The sequence below is a fragment of the Typha latifolia genome, chromosome 6, assembly GCF_019914945.1.
Source record: "Typha latifolia isolate L0001 chromosome 6, TyphaL0001v2, whole genome shotgun sequence".
Lineage (NCBI taxonomy): Eukaryota > Viridiplantae > Streptophyta > Magnoliopsida > Poales > Typhaceae > Typha > Typha latifolia.
Genome location: NC_133091.1, coordinates 3,711,587 through 3,724,460, shown reverse-complemented (window position 1 = coordinate 3,724,460; position 12,874 = coordinate 3,711,587). Strand labels below are relative to the sequence as shown.

Below are 12,874 nucleotides of genomic sequence, written 5' to 3'. Positions count from 1 at the left end.
AATAATTGAATAAGGTTATCATAATTATATATATATAATGTATATCAAGTTATTTAATAAAATCAAATAATTTATTATATTTTACACCAATAAATTCTAAATGGGATAAACGGCTGACATCATATCATTTAAATATTTTCAGACCCTGAACCCCTTATGTGAGACCCCGTGGATCCTGACAATGAGTTGATGTTTGACTGACGGACGTGAGAGATGCGTGGTTCGTGTCTTCTTATCAGACAGTGAGTAGTCTTATCCCTTAGACGCCTTTCTCAAATTAGGTTATATTATATATTTGTGTATATGCATGTTTTGGCCTCCAGCATGATTATATGATTTTATCTAGAGATAATAGTCGAGCATATTTTATCATGCATTCGATTACGCTGATTTGGAATAAGAGTACATTAGTGATATATATAGAGATAATCAGAGATGATTCTACTGTTATGATTGTTTACCGAGTTGATCTGTAGCATGAGTATGCATGTAATAGATTAGCATGAGTATGCATGTGTCGACAATACAGTTGGAGACTACATTGCATCATTTTCTCTTGATTCCTATTCCACCTAAATTCCTGTTATGTATTGACTTGTTATCATACTGGATATATGCATATGATTTGTCATTTAGAAGGAAAGCATGAAATGTGATTGAAAGGATAGTTGATAGAAAGCGTGAGGATACCCGAGTGGGCGCGAGGGTTAGGACGCGCTTGGTGGATGATTGATCGCTCGACATGGTCACGATCCTGTTGGCCTTACGTCTGAGGTCGTTAGTCTGTGTGCGCAGCAGACATTCGGACACATGCCATTCGCTAGGGCATATGTGGCGAGTTATCCTCACGAGGTTTCTATCAACTATGTGTGTGTGTGCCGTGCGGATGGATGTTGATACCCTAGCAGGTGGCGGGGTATAATTATATTTGAGATACTCCTTGCGGATGGCAGAGTATGCTCTGAGCCTTCGGGCATGATGTTGAGACCGGGTACCGGGTATTGACTGTGCATAGTGGTCTAGTATGATGATATTATACCGAGATGTCGGTGATGATCGTGATGTTGAGAAATGCATATGATTTTATTTTTATCTAACATAACTGATTATTGAGGGGTCAATATATATCATATATGGTTGCATTTGATATCATCGCATAGTCATGGTCGGCATGCATCATATATCATATTTGATAGAGAGTTATGATGATCATATGACATGGAGATTTATTTATTCATTGTCGAGGATTGTATACTTTTATCAGTATGACATATTATCTACTTTTCAATTATGTATTATTGAGGATGCATTTATATACTCATTCATGACATGATGTTGCTTTCTAATTCATATTATCCAGTACATGATTTACTCTCTGTTTGGCATCACTGATTCGGGGTAAGGTCTATTCACTGAGCCTTTTGCTCATGACTCGCTTTATTTCTTTTCTAACCCCTCAGGTTTGTGGTACGTGATAGTGACCTGAGATATCTTGAGAAGATATTTTAGAGTGATGATGAGGTGAGCTATAAATGCGAGATAGTATAGATGATGGTTTATATAAAAATTGAGTTGTACTAGTATTTGATATTTGTACTCTTTTGTATTAGACGATGATTTGTATAATACAGGTCGAATCATAGTGTACTCTTGTATCAGTTGTTTAATGGTATCTTGATGGTTTGTTGTGGCCTGTGTGGGCCCTGCCAGATTGTGTAGCAGTCTAGTGTATATTATTGTGGACTTTGATATTCATATGTTAACAAGTTTATTTGGTTAAGAGTATGATTTATTTGGCGATGGATTATGTGATCATGGATATGTTAGCAGGATATTTTTTTTATGATGTCATGATTATATGTGCACAGGAGAGTATCTGTGCGTGAGCGCCGTGCGTGCCGTGTGGGCGTGCACGTGTCGTGCCGGGCGGGGGCGTTACAATTTTTTTTTTTTTTTTTTTTTTACTCAGCTTTTAGCTTTCTATTCTTACTCGATTTTTCACTCATCCGGTTCGATTTTCATACCGAGTATGTATTAGATTTTTCCTTTTCTTTTTTCTCTTACTTTGGTTTCAATTTTCAAAATACGTTTTCCATTAATATTTTTAAATATTGTAGAATTTGATTTATGTAAATTAAATAGATTTTGATTTTTGACTTTTTGCATTTGAACTAGATTTTGAATGGGATCCAATGCAATCAAATTAGAGCCACCTCAATTATCTAATGCCTCCTTGAACAGACATTAGTCAACTGTCCCTTTCCATCTTATTTTTGGAGAATCCAAGATCCCAATGCTCAATGAATACCTTCTCTTAATTATTTGCTACAATCTTAGACTCAGCATCTTAATCTTGAGCAAGAAAAGTGCAAGCAATTGAAGGATAAATTTTTTCCCTATCATTGTTCATTTCATAGCATCCAATGCTATCATATTACAGCCATTACGTAAGACCTAAGTTCTTTGGATTAATCTTAAGTACTCATCAGTCATCCAATACCAAGTCAACTGTCTCTGATTTACTATTCTTTAACTTTTATACTAATTATGTTTTCGACTAGATTATCCCATTCGCTCATATTAAAGTTATTCTAATCTTAAGTATGGATGACTCTTGAAGTTAACTAATCGTTAAAATTTTAAATAACTTAGATATAAAAAGACAAAACTATAATTATTCTAGTTTTCATAAATTCTTTTTTCTATCAAATTATCGAGACATAATTTAAAAAGTAATCAGATAGTTATATACGCAAACACTATATGTTTTAATATATATATGTAAATATCAACTTTAGAGTATAAAAAATGCAAGATTTTGCTCATCAGGGTGACTTCTGGAATATAACACTTATTACAATAATTCAAACAGATTAACTACGTATATATATTTTTTGCAAGAACTTTGCAATTATCTAGTACATTACAAGAGCATAGCTTGGATGTTCTTGGATTCCTCTTCCAATTATGCATCAATAAAACTAGTTTTTGTTTATTTATTTCTCGATAGCTGATGATGCAAAAGTTTATCAATGATCTGTGATAATGTAATAATACAAGAACTAAGATAATAATAGCAAACCAAATAAAATCAAATGAAGTGGAGCAGTGCTAAATTTTGTGAAGTAGAAGATCGAAGAAGAGAAGAAGGTAAGCAAAATAATTGCAAACCTGAGCACAGTTACTTCTATAAAGTTTTGTCCTACTCGTCGGCGCCGGTTAATGTAGACAAGTTCCGTACCGGTAATTCTATCGCTCGCCTCTTTCCCGCCTCGCTTTCTCTAGATTCTTTGCTTATTTAAGGAGCTCGCCCCTCGAATTGGATATCGGGGAAGTTTTCTTCTTTTTTCTGTATTCTTTTGCTTACACTTGGAATGCTTCTTGGTTTGGATTGAGCCTTCCCCTCGCAATTTTTCTTCGTCGTACATTCTTCCATGGAGATCTTTGGGCCCGTTAGTGCCGGCCAGGTTCTCGAATTTTTTATAGAGTTGATGCCCAAATATTTGATATATTGAAGAAATATGTGATTTTGATGGAGGATTTCGGTTTATCATTGACTTTCTTCAATTGGGTCTTTTTATGAGCAATTTTTTTTTGTGTGGTTTTTCAATTAGTTGATACTTCTTGTCAGTACTGCAAGTGGTCTCGTTTCAATTTATGATTTAGACATTGGCTAATGCCAACTGGATGTGTAATTGTATCAGGTGTCACTTCTTCTAGGATTTGTACCAGTATTTGTTGCATGGCTCTACTCTGAGCTGTTGGAATACCAGAACTCAAAGTTTTTGAAAATGTGAGTCATATATTTTCTTAGATGATTTCTTTCCTTGTTCTTACTTGGTAGAAGTTGTGATGTCTACATTTGGATCTTTCAAACAGTCGAGGTCACTGATTCGCTCAATAACCAAAGCACTTCTTCAAGGGCACCTAGACTATTTTGGGGCATCACCTATCTGAGATAGTTAAAAGATAATTTAGATACTTCTCTTAGAGCAGAACCTTAAAAACCTTAAAATCTTACTGCAACAAATTACTCCTCCTGATCAGCACTATGAGCACAAAGGAAGCACATATATGTACGCCTTTTGTTGGAATTATTATATTGCAGTCAGTGGTGTCTTCTTATGGCTATATCAAGTTGCAAGTATTTACAGTGTTAGTTCTTCATATTATTATCTAAAGTAGAAATAAATTCATTGCCTATTTGCTTATCTAGTGCCAGGTATTCTGTTGTAAACTCGGTTGGGTTGGATAACTGTGATGATGCTAATACTCAACTGTTAGAGGGAGGTTCTTCAGCAACATCATCAAAAGTTCACAAATCAAAGCAAAATCTTGTCAGGTTTTTGAATAGAAATATACCTAATATGACATCACAGTACCAGAATTAGAATATTTGCTTGATAGTGCCTAATTGTCTTTCCTTATTCATGATTCTATTCAGGTTTCTTTTGATGGACAAGAATTTCTTGCTAGAGAATCGTTTGACACTAAGAGCCCTGTAAGTTAACCTATTGTTATATTTTGATCTTATTTAAGCCTTAAGTAGCAAGACATACCAGCTGATTTGCACTGAACTTACCAGGTCAGAATTTGGAGCCCTCCTGGCCTACTTTTACATATGTGACCGCACAGATCTCCTTGGAGAGTCAACAAAGGTGTTCTGTTAGTCATTATGGGAGTCCTGCTTTCTGTTACATGTATAATGTCTGACAATGTGTATGTGAGCTTTTGTTTAACTTCATGCAAAGTTGTTTTAGAGGAAAAACTCTTTATGTCCACTGTTCAGTTCTCTGCAATAACTAGATAAGCAGTCTTTATGTATTCACCTTCTGCACCAGGAAATTTTTAAGTTAGCACAAATGCGCAGTTAAAGAATACAGAATTGTGTTTGAATGTAACTAATTTCCTTGTTCTTAATCTATTAAATTTACATGTTTTCTGTCCATCTGTTGTAGATGCCTATAGATCTGTCAAACTTCTAATGAGCATGACTAACAGATAGTAGCTATTATTTCCAATTGTTCGAGAATGCTTTTTTCCTACTAGCGGTTGTGTAGTTCTTTTTCACTTTAGGATAATATGGTTTTCTGTTCTGACTATGCTTCTCTGTCTGCAGTTCTATAACAGGGATATCTTCCTGTTTCTGTACTTCCTTCTTATAATTGTTGCAGCAATGACTTCGTTTAAGGTCCATCAAGATAAGCCACAACTCTCAGGAAAATCCACGCAATACCTTAACAGGCATCAAACTGAGGAATGGAAGGGGTGGATGCAGGTCAGTTATGCTCTATAATTATTTTATTCTTTAGTATAAAAAGCTCATTTTTCACTGTTTAGTTGGATAATTTATATGCTTATGTATTCAGTCCTGTTCGTAATTTGATCTTTGTTTTGTGTACACTGTCATTTCCTTTCTTTCCCTTTTGCTTTGTTTGAATTGCTTGCACATGTTGCTATGAAATTAAATTTGCTAGATAAAAATGTCCCATTCCACATCTCTCTTGTTTCCTTCTGCATTGTGCTTGTACCAATAAAATGCTAGGTAAGGTGGCACAGATTATTTTAAGCATAGGGCCACTGGCCAATAATGTGTTCCTTAAGCTTTACAGGTCAATCCAAAAGTTCCAATGTTCAAACATCAATCAGAAAGTTTGGAGTTCAGCAGCTTCATGCATGCTTTAAAATCCTCATAGCACAAAATGCAAGTTGTAATTGACGCACTTGGCATAAAGCAGTTGAATTTAAATAAATAAAAAGTAATGCCATCTTGGACAAAGCTAGACCTTCTTGGTCTGGACCTAAGCCTGGCAACTTGAACTCTCTTCAGAAAAAATACTGCTTGGAATAAGGACTGCTTAAATAATTTATCCCATTCTTCTAAAATGCAAGCCTTCTACAGTACATAGAATATACGCATTAGACTCTGCCTCAGAATTTACTTTATCATACCTTTCCCAATTGAATTTAGTTAAAGATCTAGTTATTTTTATTCTGCACTGATCAGTTTCACTTTTTTGAATTTTCTGCTTTTCTTTGGAGGATTTTTTGGTTATATATGTTTTAATTATCTGATTAATTGGCCAAATGAGGTGTCACTTTTGAAGGCCCAATATTTTATTTACAAAGTTCTCAGCTCAAAATTGTTAATTGTGTGAATTTTGAACACAAATGGATTTCCCCTTGCCATCCAGGTGCTGTTTTTGATGTATCATTATTTTGGGGCCAAGGAAATCTATAATGCAATTCGCATTTTTATCGCTGCATATGTGTGGATGACTGGATTTGGAAACTTCTCTTATTATTATGTCCGAAAAGATTTCAGCCTTGCAAGGTTTGCTCAGGTGAAGTTTAGTAAACACCCTATTTAATGAGTTCCTTATTTCAAACACTGACTATTTGTGTTAAACAGATGATGTGGCGACTCAATTTTCTTGTGGCATTTTGCTGCATTCTTCTTGATAACCATTACATGTTATATTACATCTGCCCAATGCACACATTATTCACTCTGATGGTGTATGGCACACTTGGTTTCTTGAACAAGTACAACGAGAATGGATCAGTCATTGCAGTTAAATTTGCTGCCTGTTTCTTGGTGATTATTCTGGTGTGGGAGGTTCCTAATGTCTTCGAGGTTGTGTGGAGCCCATTTGCTTTTCTTCTAGGTCAGTTCTCTAAAGCTAATCCTTGGTTTCTTTTCTTTGCCTCTTTCTTCTTTGTGATAGATAGACATGACATCTGATCATCTTGTCTTTGTTCCAAATAACTGCAGCTTACAATGATCCAGATCAGTCAGCAAAGCAATATCCACCCTTGCATGAATGGCAATTCAGATCTGGGCTTGACCGCTACATATGGATTGTCGGCATGATATATGCCTACTATCATCCAACGGTGAATTTTGATGCTGTTTCTTCTTGAGAGTAATTATTTACTTTGTTCCTTCTGCATAGTGAAGATCCATTGGAGCAGTATAAAGAGATTTCTCATATACATCTTGGAACCCAATTCAACTCAAAATTTTGATCTTATAAGTAGTTGGAATGTGGACTAATATTAAGTCAATGTAGTGGTATTATTGTCCTCAAGCACACATGGTACTCAGCAGTGGTCAACAGGTGCAGTTTCTCTGCAAATTTTAGCCAACATGAGCATAAAATCTACTAAAATTGGTTGGGATTTTCAAACCTTTAGTTCTAAGTCCAATGTTGGATGATGGGCCAGTATTCATATCGCAGTAGAAACAGGATTTCATAAACACATTCAAAACCAAACTCGATGCAAAAGTTTAAACCTTTCAGTTGTGGTCTGATAGTACATATTAATCCTTCACAACTTTTGTATTATCTAATTTCTTTTCTATCTTTAAACATAAATCTCAAGTTCCAACGATGCCACTTCATAGAAGAAAAAAGTAAGTTACAATGCTTTAGTCTGTACTTGGTTGATGCCAGATTACATATAAATGATCCGATTTCTAAATTTCTAGTTTGTGTTAATCTCTACAAAATTCATTAACTATGCCTTTTTATGCATGCTGATATAGGTCGAGAGGTGGATAGAGAAACTGGAAGAAAGCCAAGTGAGGGTCCGAATATTAATCAAAGCATCCATCTCTGCAATTTGTCTAGTGGTGTGTATAGTATTCAGTATTATTTCCTTTTCAAAAATACTCTCATGTTTTCTTGATGTATCTGTATTTTTTTTTCTCAGGTCGGTTACCTGTGGTATGATTATGTCTACAAACTTGAAAAGTATACTTATAACAAATACCATCCCTACACATCATGGATCCCCATCACGTATGCTTTTACCATAAAATGTGATGCATTATTTACTTAATTTTTTCTAGATACTGATATATTTTCTTTTCTCAATTCATGGAATAATAAGTATATACATAGTCCTTCGCAACATCAATCAGCAGTTCCGCAGCTATACCCTTACCCTCTTTGAGTAAGTAACCTATGACTGATCTTTGCTTGTAATTGACTGAGATTACTCAAATATTCTACTAAATTTGTCTATAGTTATCTGTACAATCACTGATTTTTCATTGGTTGTTAAATTGTTAGGTGGCTAGGAAAGATAACACTGGAGACTTACATATCTCAGTTTCATATCCTGCTGAGGTTTCCACAACAATCTTCGTATCATATCGAGGGCTTCAAATACTTTACTTTTTACAGTAGTTGATTCGATATTTTTTGTTTGTTTGTTTGGACCTGCAGATCAGGAGGGCCAGATAAACAACCTCGAAGGCTGCTGTCTGTTATCCCCAACTATCCAATGCTCAATTTCTTGCTCACCACAGCCATATATATCACAGTTCATGCTCTTTTCATGTGAACTGATATAAGATTTACTCTAATGCACATGGAAATAGTAATTCTGATTTCCTTAATGTCATCATGTGCAGGTTGCTCATAGAATCTTCGCATTGACCAACAAACTGAAGATGGTGTTTCTACCAAGCAGAGACGACAAGTGCCTGGTATATAACATCATCACAGGCACTATCGTCTCTCTTACGCTGTATTCATTGTCACTAGCGCTGCTCAACCTACCAAAGATGCTGGTATGTAATGTATAAATGCACACAAGTTGCGAAGTCCTTCACTAATAAGTCCTCCTGAAACTTGTCTTACTGACCCTTGGCCATTCTCTCTATCTTGTTTTCTTTTTGTTCCTTCTTCAGCACATGCAAAAGTAAAAGTTTTTCTCCTTGGGATTACATAAAGAACGATGTTGCAGATAGAAAGTTTGCAATGAGGTATATAAGATGATTAAATTACGATATGTTAATAGAAGAGCTGCAGGCGTGTTTTATGTTTATATCGTTGTAATGGTCAGAATACAAATAAATTTATTTTATATATATATAAAGCTTGCGTTTGTAGTCCAACGGTTAGGATAATTGCCTTCCAAGCAATAGACCCGGGTTCGACTCCCGGCAAACGCATTTTTTTTTATTTTTATTTTTCATTTCTTTGATAAATGCTGATTTATATATATAACTTTATATCTATTTGCGAGGATATAAATCCATTATCATCTTACTACATTATTAAATTTAGAATTTGTTCTATATCCTTGTACCTTTTCTCGGTAAATAAAATATTTCTTTTGTTGCGAAAAAAACATGGGGCAAGTATGGAGATAGACAAAATGTCATTTACCCTTTTTCATTCTTCTTAACATAACAACCCAGCTTTATTCTTTTTTTTTCCCATAGCAATAAATAACTATCATCTTCCTCTTTCTTTTATATTTTTCTTCAATAAACTTTTCAAAAACACCTGATTTTTTTTTAAAAAAAATTAGAATTTTCAAAACTGTTCTTGGCGGTCAACATGGCGGCTGCCATGGTGGGGCAGCACACTGACCACCCCGCCATTAGGTTTGGCACTGGGAGAAGGCGGCCTGCCACATTGGCATGTCAAAAATCTACTAGGCGCTAAAAGGGAATCTAGCATATCGCTCACCAATACAGGTTTAATAAATGCTATCGGGTTGGAAACGGATCAGATTTAGTTTAACGGATCGAATCCGACTAATTAATTGATAACTATTATATATAAACAAAAAATATTAAAAGTCTCTCTCTCTCTCTCTCTCTCTCTATAACAATCCAAACCATCAAAACCCTAAAACCAAACCCCTTTTTGAATTTCGATCCCACTCTGTTTCTCGGTCTCTCAATCTATATTTCAGAATATAAGGATCAAAGGGAAACCATGATTTGCCCAAATTTGAAAATACGAGATTAATATGTGAAAAATATTTAAATTGGCTTGGAATTGATGTATAGAAATATTAGATTGACTCTACAATGGATTGATGTTAACCTATATATTGTAATTTTATGTTAAGTTTTCTATTTATTAGAAAATATTTGATGACATTGTCTTTGCCATGAATTTTTACAAATTATATAAATTTTTCGATAATAAAAAATGCTGGAGCGCCACGGATCAAGAAAATACCGTCGATGAATAAAAAATAATCCAGGAATATTGTGCATGGGTAAGCTGCAGGCAAACATATGCATACAAAGAGTCTAGCTTGGAGGCAGCAGTTTCCTCCAGCAAGCTTGATGGTTTGAAAGATTCTTTGGAAGTCAACGAGGAAAGAGTCACTTTGGAGTTCAACCCTATAAATCATTGCCAGTGCTATTTATTTGATCAGCTCCTTTTCTCTTCATATCTTTCTATATATTAATTCCAGTATTTATTATAGAATAGGATACAGAGAATACCTCTTAATTAATAATTAAGATGCCAACATATATATATATATATATAGAGAGAGAGAGAGAGAGAGAGAGAGAGAGAGAGAGAGAGAGAGAGAGAGAGAGAGAGAGAGAGAGAGAGAGAGAGAGAGAGAGAGATGGTTTTTTAAAAAAAATGACTCAGTGAAGTCAATCTCTATTAATTATGTAAATGGATTTGTAAAAAAAAAAGATCAATGGACTGTGTAAAATTAATTACATAACAACAAATTTGCAGGTATGGTGTGCTGGATCGGCTAATAACAGAATAAAGATCAACAAATTAGCAAACAACTTTAGTTGTGCGTTCATGTCAAATAATCATGTACTGATGCTGATGTCGTCGTCTTATCGTGATCATAGCCAACTGATTGCACCGCAGGAACAGCACCGTCGATGGGTGGTCCGATGACTAGTTGGTCTAGCACTGCCGCCGGCTGGCAGAAGACTAACGGTGCCTCGTAGTCGCCATAATCGTCAACACTGATGGCAGCGTCGCCAGCAGTTGGTGGCTGCAGGCTCTCAGGATAGGGATCTGAATCCAGCATGTTGAGGATTTGGTCTATTTCTTGCTGTGGCAGCGGTTGAATTAATAACATGTCGTCCAAGGATGTAGAAGAAGATGCTTCTTGATCATGAATCGGCTCAGCGGCAGATGGCAACACTTCTTCTTGGGTCTCCAACATTAATGCAGCATCTTTGGAAGATCCTCTCGGTCGAGCACACTGACCTTCTCTGCTCTTCTTCAGGGCTTTTCGGCTCACGTTAATCTTACACACAACCCATCGAGATTGAGATTGAGATTGAGATATATTGATCCTCTTCTTCATCCTCCTCCTCTCATCACTAATGCTGGGTGGTCCGCAGAGCTGGTACTCGCGCATCACGAACCCACTGCTGCAGTCGCATCCAGTGGGGTGGAACGAGAAGAGACTCTTCTTCCAGCGTACGACCGCGCCGCTATCGAGGAAGGCCGTCTCCTCCTTGCTAGTGGATTCCTTCTTCCACGTTCCACTCTTCATCTTCCGACTCGACCGCGATGACCCCAACGGTTTCTGCTCTGAGAAGAAGTACGCCTCCACGCGGCCGGCGAGGAGCTCCCACGGCGGCGTGGAGAAGACACTGGCATCGGAGATGACGTCAGAGGGAAGCGGGAGGCCCGCTACCCGCTGCAAGAGGTAGTCGACGATCAACTCCTGGTCGGTGGGAATGAAGTAGAAACCAAGGTCCTCCTCCATCGATGGCTCTTCCTTCTCCTCGTTAACGTTCCTGTTCTTGGAAACAAACTTGGGAGAAGACGATCGAAGTGGGAAGAATGCAAATGCGCGTTTGATCGGCAGTATGGTCCTTTTATAGACCAAGGATTTGTAGAAACTACCTGGCAAGAGATTCTAAGGATCTTCGGACTGTTGGATGGATGGAGACTTTATCCAAAAGTAAGGAGATAATATCGGACAGTTATCATCAATTAGTGAAAAACTATAAATCTTTATTACAGATTGCCAGCTCAGCTCAACTCAGCTCTGGGTAACGGTTCACTCTTTTTTAACACGTACATTGTACACCAATCTAAAATATATATGTAATTGAAAAGACTAAAATACCCTTACGGATTGGAGAGAATGACGTAATTTTTTAATTAGTGAATATTAGGGGGTTGTAAACAAGCTGAGCTCGAAATTGGGAATGCTCGAACTGTGCGAGCAAGCAGTGAGCTCGATTTTTCAAAAAATATTTCTAATATATATTTCATAACTATAATGCTTATATTGTTCAAAAGGTGAGTATAGATATAGATGATTATTTTTTAATATTTTTAAATGTGAGGTTGTTACGAACCGGCTTGATCCGATCTGAAATAGTTTTGAACTAGATTGAGGAGTGACTTTCGAAGGAAGATGCGGATGATCTAGCCGTTGGATCTTCCTAACTTTGGATTTGTTGTCGGTATTGAAAAGATATTTCCAACGAATCTAAGATTGTAGGGTTTGGATAACTAGATCTTGAGATATCGGCCGAAAAATGGCCAAAGGTCAGATAAGCCCTAGCTTAATAGCCCTTCAATGGCTAGATATATGTTAAATTAATTCTTTGGAGTGAAGATGGAGAAGGTGTTGTAGAAGAGGCGATAGAAAGAACGTGGTGAGAGAGCGCCAATGTCTAGAGCAAGAAGAGAAGAAGATAAAGGCACAATGCCATTTTTAATTATTAGATTCACTCCAATTAGGATTTCCTCTATATATTTATAGAGGCTCACCCTAGGGATAAGTTAAAAACCCTAACAAACCAATAATTTTCGTCACGGTGCGTTCAAAAGCACTTGATCGCGTTCGAACGCGGAATTACATATTCTGTCATTGCGAACGTGTGGAGGCGTTCGAACGGCCCGATACCGTTCGAACGCACAATTTGTGTTCTTTATTTTTGTGAACGCGTACATGCATTCATATAACCCGTTCGAATCCAGGGAATGTGTTTGAACACCTCCCGGCAAAAATTCTTCTATTTCTTCAAACAAAAATCAACTAGATAAATAGGCTCATTCCAATGAATTCAATGTCATGAGTGGAGCCAATATGAACCGAGTCATATCGAGGACTA

The 12,874-nt window shown here is 36.5% G+C and overlaps 1 protein-coding gene and 1 non-coding gene across 3 annotated transcripts; both read left to right on the top strand.

The window, feature by feature from the left end:
* Positions 1-3,325: 3,325 nt before the first annotated feature.
* LOC140790947 (protein REDUCED WALL ACETYLATION 1-like) lies at positions 3,326-8,893 on the top strand. 2 transcript variants are annotated; one of them, XM_073141268.1, is made up of 16 exons: positions 3,326-3,467; positions 3,705-3,793; positions 4,223-4,342; positions 4,445-4,501; positions 4,586-4,658; positions 5,120-5,278; positions 6,195-6,344; positions 6,413-6,668; positions 6,776-6,897; positions 7,550-7,636; positions 7,717-7,805; positions 7,897-7,959; positions 8,079-8,135; positions 8,235-8,331; positions 8,423-8,581; positions 8,702-8,893. In XM_073141268.1, exons 1-16 carry the CDS (start codon positions 3,435-3,437, stop codon positions 8,714-8,716), a joined length of 1,626 nt encoding a protein of 541 aa, XP_072997369.1. In that variant the 5' UTR covers positions 3,326-3,434; the 3' UTR covers positions 8,717-8,893. The 2 variants fall into 2 exon arrangements, with proteins under 2 accessions (XP_072997369.1, XP_072997368.1); XM_073141267.1 differs by having other exon boundaries at positions 4,217-4,342.
* Positions 8,894-8,965, top strand: TRNAG-UCC (transfer RNA glycine (anticodon UCC)). The gene has a single exon. It is a non-coding gene; the product is annotated as a tRNA-Gly (tRNA).
* Positions 8,966-12,874: the final 3,909 nt, after the last annotated feature.